Here is a 13,969-nt window from a genome sequence, read left to right on the forward strand (position 1 = left end):
TTGTGGTGGGCTAAATAATTGCCTTCAAAGATATTCATATTCTAATCCAGAGTCTGTAAATATGGCATAAGGTACTTTGCAGATGTAATTATATTAAGGATCTTCAGATGAGGAGATTATCCTAGTTTATTTGGGTGTACCCTAAGTATAATTATCAAGGTCTTTATGAGAAAGAGGCAAGAAGGTTAATGTGGAGGGTAAGGGAAGGTGGTGATATGACACTGGAAACACAGATTAGATTCATGAGACCACGATCCAAGGAATGCCAGCAGCTTCTAAAAGCTGGAAGAAAAAAGGAATGGGTTCTCCCCTTGGAGTCTCCAGAAAGAGCCAGCCCTGCTGACATCTTGATTTTAGCCCCTTAACATTCATTTGGACTTCTGACCCCCAGAACTGTATATATTTGTATTGTTTGAAGTTTGTGGTAATTGCTACAGCAGCAATAGAAAACTATGCTGGTTTATTTTCAGGTGTTATTATACAACTTTCAGGTATAAGATTAGAATCTTATAATAGTAAACTTGACAAAATAAGGAACAGCAGTCAATGGAAATAAAGTAATACTTCACTTGGCTTTCAAAATACCAGTACTATAGGATGGATATGACTGGCTATGTGCTTGTTAGAAGTAGAAAGGCAACAGAATCCTGGCAATTTGATTCATTTTCTTTCTTTTTTTCTAATTCAGATTCTTTATTAAAGATTAAAAGACATATTAAATGTTAAAATGTAAATTATACTGAAGCTCTGTTCTGAAGATTAATATTGAGCAAAACAACTTTTTACTTAAGCCAGGTTTCCTATTGGAAAAGAGGTTTTATTGATTAGAAAATTCCAGTGAACATTTTCAGCTGGGTGCCTATGAGTACATTAGAAGTTACCTTTACTATAAAATGGATGGTATTGAATATTTGAGGTGCTTGAATTTTAGTCTCTTGGAGACAGTTATAATTTTGATATCAACAAAAGTAGAATCCATTTCACATACATTCCTCCAATGGACCCAGTACAATGGGTTATATGTGTATCTATCTGTTTAGAATAAAAACTGTGAAAGGCTAGTAGATTATAGAAGTTAAAATACAGTAAGCCAAGGTTCAAACAATGTTAATGAAGTGATAATCATTCATGAAATTGACAAAGAGTTGTGATATTTTCTATGACATTTCCACAAAATATAAGATGTTTTGAGAACTGTTAGAAAATTTATGAACTTGTGTGGGATGATAATTTTGCTTGATATTATAGCTACAGAAATTAGGACTTTCATATCTCTTTGATTCCTGCTGAGTCTCTGTTCTTGACTCTTCAGTGCAATTCTCTAATGAGACAAGACAGAAAGAATGATTATATATGATGTTGCAAACACGCTGTCCTTGATTATCATGGGCTGGGCACTGAGTAATGTATACAGAGATGATTATATGGATGAAAAAGATAATCTTGATACTAAAAATAAAAACACACTTAGATAGTACACTCAAGAAAGAGCTTGCACGTTATTCAGGAATATAAAATCATCTTAAGACACTGAAAAAGAAAAACCACTCTTTGTCTTGAAAGAAACTATGAAGTTTTGACTTTTACTCTAGTGAGACTTTCTGGGAGAAACCTAGAGGATTTTAAGAAATAAAATATTGTTAGAGGTATATTCATATATTGAATAGCTGAAAATGTGTAACTATTTTTGAATATCATACAGATATCCAATTTCCTCTTTAGAACCAGTTCTAGAGATATTGATGCTTTAGAATAAGAAACAACACAGATTCAGGTCCTATATTTGGATTTTACTAAGAATCCAATAAAGAAGATCATCCCTAAAAGCCAGGAGTCTGAATTGATACTTGGCAAGTCAGAAGCTGACTCGCTAGTAGACAATGAGAGCTTCCAAGTTTTAAATTCTGTGATCAATGGTTTGGCTGGGATTAAATTCATTCCCATTCATCCATACATCCAACCAGCAAATATTTATTGAGTACCCACTATGTATTAGGCACTGTTTCAGGCTTTAGGGATATAGTCATTCTTTCTTGCCATTTGCTGATACATTAATGCAATTCCCTAATTTTTAGAAGATCATGAGTGGTAAATGACTACCTAAAGTGACATGATTCACAAGAGGCAGAGCTGATTCAAGCTTATACCAGCTTAGGGCTCTCTTCCCTGTAATTTTATCAATACATTTCAAAAACAACATTTGGAGTTCACCTAATAGGAAAATTAGGATCTACTCACAATTGAGTATTTATTTAAAAAAAAAAACCTTTAACTTTTAAATTCTTAGACTAAAAAGAAAATGAGAATCTAATTTCATACATATATGCAAAAAGCTAGATTCCCTTAATTGTAGTTAAAAACACAACTGCAAACAAATGTCAAACCATAATGCCAAATGACAGCTTTAAATTCTGTTTCACAAGTTGTTCTTTTAGCGATGTCTTCACATTGTCAATCATAGAGATAATTTTGATTTTGCACAAATCCTGCCTCTGTTAAAAGTAGTGTCTGTGATATCATAAGAAGTTTGGCAAGTCTCTTGTTCTGAAAGCTATTGATAGACAGGAAATCAGAGAAAGAGGTAAGTCTTGGGGAAAATATCAGATAAGATTTGTTATTTTAGAATGATATTACTAGAACACTTCATTTCATAATGCTTTAAACTAACAGAAGTGCATCCAAAATAAACCACTCCATGGACTAATCTTTACAACTTTAAGAGTAAAGCAGATAATACTGAACTCAACAGATATTTATTGAATATCTAAATCACCAGTGCAGGGTATAAAAATTAATAAGATATGATGCTTTAAGAGATTAACAACCTAAAGGAAGATGAGAGAGAAGAAATACTTTCTGGGCACCTACAACCTACTAGGCATGATACTAGATGCTTTAATTTTTACAAGAAGTTAGCTGTTATTAATATGCCCATTTTACAGAAAATGACAATGACCCTTAAAATGGTTAAGCTAGTTGTCCAAACTTGACTGGTCAAGTTGGGATTTAAATTTATGTTTTCTTAACTTAAAAGTCCATTCTTTTTATATTCAATACTAAGTCACACTACCACGAGGTAACAGAACCCTTGAAACCTTGCTTCCACATACTTTTTTATACTGTTATTGCTTCTAGCCTTCATGAAAGTATGACAAGCCTCAAAAAAGTAACTAAACACCAAGTTTATCTTCTTATAGAATGTGTTGTGAAATGTTTTTATTCTACTTTTGTTTTGAAGATATACTTCTACTTCTGATTTTGCCAAGGCACTACAGAAAGGAAGGCAAAAGTCACCATGTTATATTTATTAAATGAACGAAAGAATCCTGGAAGAGTGGAGAGGTAGGGTAAGAAAGCAAGGGGAAGGGGAGAGGGGGTACTCTTGGATTTTCTGCTTTCTGCAGGGCTGGAAGTTCCCTGAAGATTCAGTGTTACATGATTGAGAAAGAAGCTGACAGAATGGATCCCTTCAGGACAAACGGTAAGAGAACTGTATAAACAGTAGTGAGGGGAACACAGGTTAAAAGCTAGATACAACAGAGTTTGACTCTGTCTTTGCTAATTATGTTAACCTGAGCAAGACACTTAGCCTTGCTTAGCCTCAGTTTCCTCAAGAGAAAAATGTGGAAAATAATACCTGCTTCAAAAGAGAGGGCCGCAACTCTGCTGGCCAGAGTCTTTGTGCAAATTTGAAAATGGCTTTCCCTCTGGGTTGGTGAATTAGAAGAAAAGCTCCTTCTGAGTGAGACCAGACATACGGACACAGGACTTGGTGAAGAGGGAATGGCACAGTTATACAAGAAAAATAAGCTCTTTCCTCTGTGGCAAGTGGTAAGGAGAGCAGAGTTCAGGCTGGTTTTCAGATTCCTGATTCCTTCTAATGAGTACCACACAACGATGCATCTTGCTTGGGGCTGTGTGAAAACAAAATCATGTCCACAGAAGCATTCAGAGGGCTCCCCACGACTGTGAAACTTGGGGCTGGTGAGAGAGCTTGAGAGGGAGAAACGGGGGAGGAGAGAAGAAAGAAAAGAAGGAATAGGGGAAGAGAGAGCCTGGAGAAGCAGATATGTTTAATCAAGGGGTCATGTCATACATAGAACAGGAAACTCCATGAATCTTCTGAAATAATTTGCCAGGCTTTATGTCTATTTTTCTGAGGTGAGGGTCTATAGCTCTCAATTATAAAACAGAAAGAGAAGAGGATGAAGAAATTGTGAAAGAAGTTAATGTGTGTGTGAGAGGGGGAATAAAATCCTTCCCTACAGCCTCAAACATATGCTTTGGGGGGACAGGGAGCAATTAGGTAAATTTCAGTTAAAGTAGGTAAAGAGCTAGATAGCTTGAGATACAGACAGATATTATTTATTTCACAAAATCATTTACATGCAAGTCAGTTGCACCTAACTTTGGACACAATGAAGCTTTTCCTCCAACAACATTCTTCACTAATCTTGTCATGTTAATGGCAAATAAATCACAATAATTCTATATTTTTTTCTTGGAATTTACCAAGATAGGGCCTACACAGCTCCTGGGGATGAAGGTGTACGGTGTGAGCTGTTATAAACAGCTGCATGTCTCAGTGGTACCACTGTAGGCCACACATTACTCGTAAATGAATTTCTCAGTGTTATACGTGGGCAGCCTTCAAGTTTAAATACATATGTTCTTCTAAAATGTATTTGTAAGTTGGTTACAGGAAATTCCCAACACATTTTACTATAGCAGCAGTTTTCCAAAAAGAAGGAATTAGGCCTGCAGGCCAGCCCACAAAACCCTATTTAATCTGTAATACTTTTGAAGTGGTGTCACAAATTCATGTTTCCAGGTTGAGTTCTGGCCTTGGCCTAAGAGACCTTATAGCCTGGAAGCATAAGAGTTGAGGGCTCTCTTTACACAGAATTTTAAAAACAGCCACACTTTTCTCTGGCACTGTTCCTGTGCCATGCCCCGAGGAGACCCCTCTCTCCAGCCCCAGTGTGCCTGTGACCAAGCTGGCCAGACCTTCTCTACCCCAAGCATCTAGGATCTTGAGGAACTACTTCTCTTCCTTCCAGTGGAGCCTCTTCTCCTAAGGGAGCATCCTCAGCTGAGTGTGGAGGACAAAGCAATACATAATTAATTAGATTTGTATTAAGGATGAATTATTTCCTAGTCAACAACTCCTTTCCTGCTCCAAATTCAGAAATTCTGCCGATTTTTTTCTAGAGCCAGTTCTGGCTTTTCATATCTTTTTTCCTCCTCTTCTGAAGCTACATAGCTTATAAGTCTCACACTTTCCACAATGGTCCCAGTGCAACCATGGCAAATGGCTCTGCTGTGGGGAGAGGAGGGGAAGGAGGGGCAGTGTGGGGAGAGTGCCTGAATTTGCAAAGCCCACCCTGGCACTCTGAGCAAGCTGGGCTCTGGCCTCTGGAGAGCACATCTTGTGGCCTGTTGGTTGCTGTCTTTCCAAGGCAGAGGTTTGGGACCTTGCTGTGTGGTAGATTCCCAGGCACCGCCTAGCCCTACTTAATTAGAATCTCTATGGGTCTCATCAAATATCTCTATTTTAAGGTTTTTTTTTTTCCTGAGCCCAGCTTCTTTTTCTGGAAGGACTTTCACATCTCCAATTGCTTAAGGATACCTCTATTTAGAAATTCTATTGGTGCTTCCAACCAGAGCTCCAAGAGCAAATTTGCTCAGTTGAGAGACAGTTAACTGGGGAAAGTGGAGAGAGGAAAGCCAAGTTCATCTATGAACCTTAAGGAATATCTGCTGTCACATGATCATAGGAGGGGAAGACAAAGAACCAAAACAGAGACAGGAAAGGGGCAGGATAACAGCTTGCCTATGAAGTCAAAATCTCGAGGCAGGTTTAGACAGTAATGTCAAAGCCTCTGAAAGGTCACTTGTTCTTAAGGATGTCTTTTTACCCTGGCTCTCCCATCTTCCTCTGGCTCAACATGGAGTTAGTTAGTTAATTAGTTAGTTATTTCAGTTGCTCAGTCGTGTCCGACTCTTTGCGACCCCATGAATCGCAGCACGCCAGGCCTCCCTGTCCATCACCAACTCCCGGAGTTCACTCAGATTCACGTCCATTGAGTCAGAGATGCCATCCAGCCAGTGATGCCATCCAGCCATCTCATCCTCTGTCGTCCCCTTCTCCTCCTGCCCCCAATCCCTCCCAGCATCAGAGTCTTTTCCAATGAGTCAACTCTTCGCATGAGGTGGTCAAAGTACTGAAGTTTCAGCTTCAGCATCATTCCTTCCAAAGAACACCCAGGGCTGATCTTCAGAATGGACTGGTTGGATCTCCTTGCAGTCCAAGGGACTCTCAAGAGTCTTCTCCAACACCACAGTTCAAAAGCATCAATTCTTCAGCACTCAGCCTTCTTCACAGTCCAACTTTCACATCCATACATGACTACTGGAAAAACCATACCCTTGACTAGACGGACCTTAATTGGCAAAGTAATATCTCTGCTTTTGAATATGCTATCTATGTTGGTCATAACTTTTCTTCCAAGGAGTAAGCGTCTTTTAATTTCATGGCTGCAATCACCATCTGCAGTGATTTTGGAGCCCCCAAAAATAAAGTCTGACACTGTTTCCACTGTTTCCCCATCTATTTCCCATGAAGTGATGGGACCGGATGCCATGATCTTCGTTTTCTGAATGTTGTAAGCCCTGGCTATTTGCTCTCATCTGGTTGGTACAGACATTCAAACAATCCAATGGAAACTGGCAGGGGGTTAAAGATTTTCACTTTTCAAATGTCTCTGAGGCTTAACTATGCACTCAAAACAGTAAACGACCTGACTTGCTCCTACTGCCCATTGCCAATCCCTTCTCCACCCAGCAGTCAGAGTGATCCTTCCACAGTGTCATTCCTCTGCTTAAATCCCTCCAGTGGTTTCTTTTCGCCTCACTGGAATTAATACTTGCACTCCAACAGGCTTGTGAGGCCCTGCACGACCTGGCCCTCCCCCGTGTCCCTCACATCTGCTAGGCTTCGAGTTACACTGCCACTTCTGAGAACTCACCAAGCTCATTTATCACTTGTAAAACTCTTCCCTGGACCTTGGCATGGGAACCTCTACTTATCTTCCTTTATGCATCATTTTGGAAGTTACTTTTACAACCACCCTTTCCAAAGCAGATATCCATTCTTGCAGTCTCTACTACAACACCCCTTTACTTACTTTATATCTGTTATCACAATGTATAATTATTCTGGTTAGTTCTCTACTTTATTTATTTTGTTACTGTTTGTCTCTCTCATTAGAATGTAGGCTTCAGAGGAAAGGAATGTTTCAGATTCACCACTGTATCCCCAGGGTACAGAGTACCTGGCATACAGTAAATGCTCAACAAATAATTGTTAGTTAACCGAATTACCCAAAGCAAGTTATTCATCCACCCCACAGATACTTATTGAGTGCATACATGTACCAGATTTTGAGGATATAATAAAAGACAAGGCAGACAAAATGTGAAGGAAACCCTGGACAAGGAAAAAAAAGACAGTGCTTATATCTAGGAGTAATCCTGTGATAATACAGTAACTTACTGGGCTGCAAGCACATATTAATTTTTATTATGTGACAGACATTATGTCAGTGTACTTGGTGCCACTAAACAAAGGAATATCTTGCCTGCTTTTTGATAGACTAAAGTATAGAGAATAAAGAAAGAAAAAGAGCAAGAGGGAAAAAAGAGGGGCAGGGAAGAGAGGAAAAGAAGAGGAGAAAATAGTCCAGTGATGTCTCTATTCTCAGAAAACTTAAAGAAATTATCTTTAACACTTATAATAGAAGATAAGGTTAGAGTCATACTAAATTTTAAAAAAAAATGAAAGAAAACAGCAAATTTGGTATGCTATTTCAAAGCAAACAATGCCCTAAGAAAGCTCTATATTTATTCTAATAATGTTAATCCTGAAAACATTCATGAAACTGCCATCTTCAAATTGCTGCCAGAGATAGTTTATTAAGTATACAAAAAAAGAGAAAACATTTTACTTTATTTTTAATCCCCAGTGATATTTCCCAGATTGATTTCCCATCATTCTCCTTGGACTTGCTTTCACTGGACCTATTGAGATTGTTTTAAATATCAAATTCATTTCTAAAGGTCAAAGATTCATCATACTGAGGATATTCTAAAACATGCACACTTGAGCCAATCCTCAGAAAAGAGTTCCAGAAATGTTTGAACAAAGACAGAATCTTCTCAATGACCACGATGAAGGAGACAGAATTCATCTGGATAAACGGCTAGATCTAATTAATCTGACATCACTGGAAGTGGGGTATTCTGTACCTTTCATATACATAGAGTATATAGCTGATTTTAATCTTTCTGATGCAGTCATCATTATGGCCATCAATTATTAACCCATACTATAAACACGGGCTTCAGCAGTGGCTCAGCAGAAAAGAATCCACCTGCAATGGAGGAGACGTGTGTTCAATCCCTGGGGTGGGAAGATCCCCTGGAGGAGGGCCTGGCAACCCACTCCAGTATTCTTGCCTGGAGAATGCCATGGACAGAGGAGACTGGTGGGCTACAATCCATAGGGTTGCAAAGAGTTGGACATGACTGAAGGGACTGAGCACGACAGCACACACGAGCTATAAACAAAGGGGCACTGAAGATTACTGGTATGCATAGGGGTGCTTGTCTCTGTTGCATATTGGGCCAAACTGCAATGCTTTTAAAGATATTTATTTGCACTTAGTTTTTCTTTCTTCTTATGCATGGTCAGTCTTTCAGCTGCCATCACTTCTTGTTACTATTAGTAAGTCTGGCTCTTGCAAATTTCCTGCTTACAAAATTGCTGCTTCTAATATGTACTGGGATTAACAATGACAAAATTGTGAAATGGCAGAAGTGGGGGCGGGATGAAGACTCTTAGAACTACAAGACGTAACACCTTAGCAAGAGGCATGTTACTGGTGTAGCAGGGTGGAGGAATAAATGGTGGGTGGCAATAAGCTCTGCAATTGTTCATCTGACTCAACCAAAGAGAAGTAAATGAATATTATCTCAGGGGAGAGAAGAGATAAACCTTGTTCCTCTGTGAACTAGACAGAACTCTAGCCTGGAGTAGACAGAGATACAATCCAGGGCATAGTGTTGGTGAGAAGGTTCGGAGACAATGAACCTAATTCTAAGGTGCCTGATATCCATTTCCATGGCCTCACTCCCAAACTCCACCTCTGGGAGCAAACAGCTGCCCTCAGAAAGAACGAAAACAAGATTATAAATCTTCTAAATAGAAAACAGTCAAATACTCATAAAATAAAATGAATCAAATACAGAAAAAAGAAAAACAAATATCTAATTATGCCTTCTGTACACAGAAAATAATACAAGACAAAAATTCTTATCCTCATGAAACTTGTATTCTTATGGAATATGTAAATGGCATAATACCTCCCATTAAAGACTCCTGCTGCTACTGCTGCTGCTAAGTCACTTCAGTCATGTCCGACTCTGTGCAATCCCATAGACGGTAGCCCACCAGGCTCCCCCGTCCCTGGGATTCTCCTGGCAAGAACACTGGAGTGGGTTGCCATTTCCTTCTCCAATGCATAAAAGTGAAAAGTGAAAGTGAAGTCGCTCAGTCATGTCTGACTCTTCGGGACCCCATGGACTGCAGCCTACCAGGCTCCTCCGCGCATGGGATTTCCCAGGCAGGAGTACTGGAGTGGGGTGCCATTGCCTTCCCCGTAAAGACTCCTAGATTTAATAAAAGCCAACAAAACCCCTAGCATTATGCTATATACCAATATGAATTCAAAACAAAAGGAAAACCCCTAACATTATGCTATATACCAATATGGATTTAAAACAAAAGGATTAAAATAATAAAAGATATTATCAGGCAAATGAAAACTGAAGGAAAGTACGGTTGAGATATTAAGTACAGATAAGTAAAGACAAAGTAACTGAGTAAAAATATCTAGGATGGTTGGAGGAATATGCTTCTTAGTATCTTTGATATTAACTCAATACCAGAAGTATCTGTGTTTTTGGGGAGTCTTCAATATGAGGTATTGACAAATAACAAAGAGAAGAAAAGTAGGAGCTTATAAAGGAAAAAGTGATAAAGAGATGTTTTTCTGTTGGAAGATGACAGAATTCAAAAATTACTGGCCAAAGTGAAATTCAGTAGTGTAAGTACCACACATGATCTCTTCAATTTAACAAAAATCTAACACCAAATGCCACGTGGGTTCCATTCTACTTGCACTAACTCAGTGAAGTTAAGCAAGTCCTTTAACCAGTTTGGGGTTCAGTTTAATCACCTGTAAAGTGGGGTGGTAGGATAGGATGACCTTTCACATGAAATGTATCTTTAATCTTGGATTCACTGTTATCAAAATATATAGGACCCTGATGCTTTAAATATATATGGATTACTGACTTAAACATAAAATAAATTTGGAAGAAATTATTCTTGACTGTACCTTTCACTTTTTAGTGTTACAACTTCTTCCTTTGTCTGATTCAGAAGAGTTCTGGTTATTTCCAGTTCATTTTCTGCAAGATTAATTCTTCTTTTTAAGTCATCTTCTTGCCTTTCTTTTGCAGTCAGTTCTTCCTGTAAAGTTTTATATATCTGTTGACAAGTCATTAAAGAGTCTTCTTTTTCTTTAAGCAATCTGGTGTGCCTAAAATGGAATAAGGAAAAAAACCCCAACCAATATGCATTTAATGCTATATTTTTATGTTTATCAAAAATATATAAACATCTCATTTAAAAATAAGAGTATAACTTTAATTTTTAAAATAAGAATGCTACATAAATAGATAGTTCTGTGATTTAAAAAATTTCCTATCTAGGCAAAGGCAAAAATCATTGAACAGCTTCAATACATTATAAACTAGGGTTAGGTATTGTTTATACAAGCAATACTATAAAAAAAGTTAAGTGCATTTTAAATATTATCTAAAATATGGTTTCAAATTCAATTAGTAAAAAGATTAAATAAAAAATTTGCAATGTGTACCGTGAGTCAGAAATAATGGATTCAAACTTCAGTTTTCTAAGTTCTCTTTGATACTCGTCAGCTTCATTAGATTTATTCCTAAAATTATACAAAATAGGTTCAAATATTTTATTTCAACATAGTTAAAGTGAAAACGTTTTCCCTTTTGTTAAGATTTATTTTTCCTTTATTACTTATCTTTATATTCTACTTATTGTTACATACACAGATTTCCTTAAAATTAGAATACATATTCAAAGGGTTTCTGTTTGCCAAAAATACCTTAATCTGTTAGTCCAATTATATGTGTTTTTCTATATCATTATTTTATTTATCCATTAAAAATTTCTTAGCATCTTTATATTACCATTTCTTTAAAGAAATAAATATTCAGTCCATTTCTGTACTGGCCAAGCAATCTCCTATCAGGCAGATCTGCATTTAAATAAAATGTCTACATTTTAGACAACATTAAAGAGGAAAGAAAAGAAAAACCCCTATGTGCAAGTGACCAAAAGCAGGATGATTCTGGAGGAAAGCTGATACTTCCAATGAGGTGACAGCCATGGGATCAGGTTTTTGTTTTTAAATGATGTTAAGCCTGAGGGCAGGCCCCAAACTGCACCATACAGGAGAATCAAATTTCTAATAGAAAACTCACAGTCATTCTGGCTTGAAGAACTACAGGACAGTGTTTGAGGACAACCACAGCTGCTGGGAGGTAAAGAGTGAACCCTGAATGGGAGTGACCCAGAGAGAGGGAATCCCAAATACTGCTTATAAACTCTGTCTACATGTCTGGTTGAGCCTGAACTACAGGTGACCTGGGGAAGACTCCAAGCAGCCTAATTAAAGATGAAAGAACTGAACTGAGAGTTTAGCTGTTGCCATAGAAACAGACTTGTGGTTTTAGGCCAACCGAATTAATTGCCTATTTAAAGCCACACAATCCCTTCCCCAACACCACATCAACAGTATTTGGAGAAATATAACAGAATCTAAAATTTCTATAACATAACATTCACAAAGTTTACAGTATATTTTTAAAAATTACTCAACATAGAAAGAAACAGAAAAGCAGGACCTATTCTAAAGAGAAAAGACTATTAAAAGGGACTGACTCTGAGATGACCCAGATATTGAAATTAGCACTGTTATAATTCTGCTTGAAGGCATAAAGGAAAATCTACTCTAGTTCTTGAAAAGATTAAAAATCTCAGCAGAGAAATAAAAACCATTAAAAACAACAAAATGAGTTAGGGAGTCTGAGATGGACATGTACACACTGCTATATATAAATGGATAACCAACAAGAGCCTACTGAATAGCACAGGGAACTCTGTTCAATATTTTATGGCAGTCTGGATGAGAGGGGAGTTTAGGGGAGAATAGATACATGTATATGTTTGGGTGAGTTGCTCTGCTGTGGACTTTAAAACTATCATAACATTGTTAGTTGACTATACTTCAATGTACAATAAAAAGTTAAATGAAAAAAATTAAAAATAAAAAGAATGAAATGGAAATTCCAAAACAAAATAAATATTTGTCTTGATCTTATATGATTGGGTTTGTAACAATATTCAAAAAGTTAACATATTAAGAAAGATTAATATTCTAGTTTGTATAGGCTTCTCATTAATAAATTATATGAATATACTTTAAAATAGCTTTATAAGTTATTTTAATAAGTTTATGAATGTACAAAGAAATATGTTAGATTATTGATGGGTTTGCCCTACTTGCAGAGTAACTTTAATTCCTAATATACAATGAACATGAACAGCATTCATTTATTTTTATTCATTTATTTTCTTTTCTACTGTAAAATATGATAAAATTGTAAGCTGCAGAAAATTATGTAAACAATTTATATAATGAATTATTATGAAGAAACTATAATTACTACCATCCAGATAAAAAAATAAAACCTCATCAGCTAGCCTAGAAGCTTCATACCCTCGACTCGATCATAGTCAACTCCCTCTCCCCTAAATTGATCATTCTCATGAATTTTATGGTAATCACTTTGATTTTCTTTGGAGTTGCATTGCCCAAGTTTTATCCCTAAACACTATACTTTAATTCTTTTTCTTTTTACAAAAAAATTTTTAGAACATGTTTCTTTTATTATCTACTTTTTGTAAAATAGCTGATTTGTATTATCAGTTCAGTTCAGTTCAGTTCAGTTGCTCAGTCGTGTCCGACTCTTTGCGACCCCATGAATCGCAGCACGCCAGGCCTCCCTGTCCATCACCATCTCCCAGAGTTCACTCAGACTCACGTCCATCGAGTCCGTGATGCCATCCAGCCATCTCATCCTCGGTCGTCCCCTTCTCCTCCTGCCCCCAATCCCTCCCAGCATCAAAGTCTTTTCCAATGAGTCAACTCTTCACATGAGGTGGCCAAAGTACTGGAGTTTCAGCTTTAGCATCATTCCTTCCAAAGAAATCCCAGGGCTGATCTCCTTCAGAATGGACTGGTTGGATCTCCTTGCAGTCCAAGGGACTCTCAAGAGTCTTCTCCAACACCACAGTTCAAATTCTTCAGCACTCAGCCTTCTTCACAGTCCAACTCTCACATCCATACATGACTACTGGAAAAACCATAGCCTTGACTAGATGGACCTTAATCAGCAAAGTAATGTCTCTGCTTTTGAATATGCTATCTAGGTTGGTCATAGCTTTTCTTCCAAGGAGTGTCTTTTAATTTCATGGCTGCAATCACCATCCACAGTGATTTTGGAGCCCAGAAAAATAAAATCAGCCGCTGTTTCCACTGTTTCCCCATCTATTTCCCATGAAGGGATGGGACCAGGTGCCATGATCTTCGTTTTCTGAATATTGAGCTCCAAGCCAACTTTTTCACTCTCCTCTTTCACTTTCATCAAGAGGCTTTTTAGTTCTTCTTCACTCTCTGCCATAATGGTGGTGTCATCTGCATATCTGAGGTTATTGATATTTCTCCCGGCAATCTTGATTCCAGCT

The 13,969-nt window shown here is 37.5% G+C and overlaps 1 protein-coding gene across 1 annotated transcript in view; it reads right to left on the reverse strand.

Annotated features, from left to right (window-relative positions):
- LEKR1 (leucine, glutamate and lysine rich 1) overlaps nucleotides 1-13,969 on the reverse strand; it is a 199,498-nt gene that overhangs the window by 57,237 nt on the left and 128,292 nt on the right. Inside the window, exons 6-7 of the mRNA XM_018050376.1 lie at nucleotides 11,004-11,081; nucleotides 10,461-10,664 (exon numbers count right to left, since the gene is read on the reverse strand). Coding sequence (XP_017905865.1) covers nucleotides 10,461-10,664; nucleotides 11,004-11,081 — 282 coding nt within the window. The remainder of the gene's footprint in view (nucleotides 1-10,460; nucleotides 10,665-11,003; nucleotides 11,082-13,969) is intronic.

The sequence above is a fragment of the Capra hircus genome, chromosome 1 (assembly GCF_001704415.2).
Source record: "Capra hircus breed San Clemente chromosome 1, ASM170441v1, whole genome shotgun sequence".
NCBI lineage: Eukaryota > Metazoa > Chordata > Mammalia > Artiodactyla > Bovidae > Capra > Capra hircus.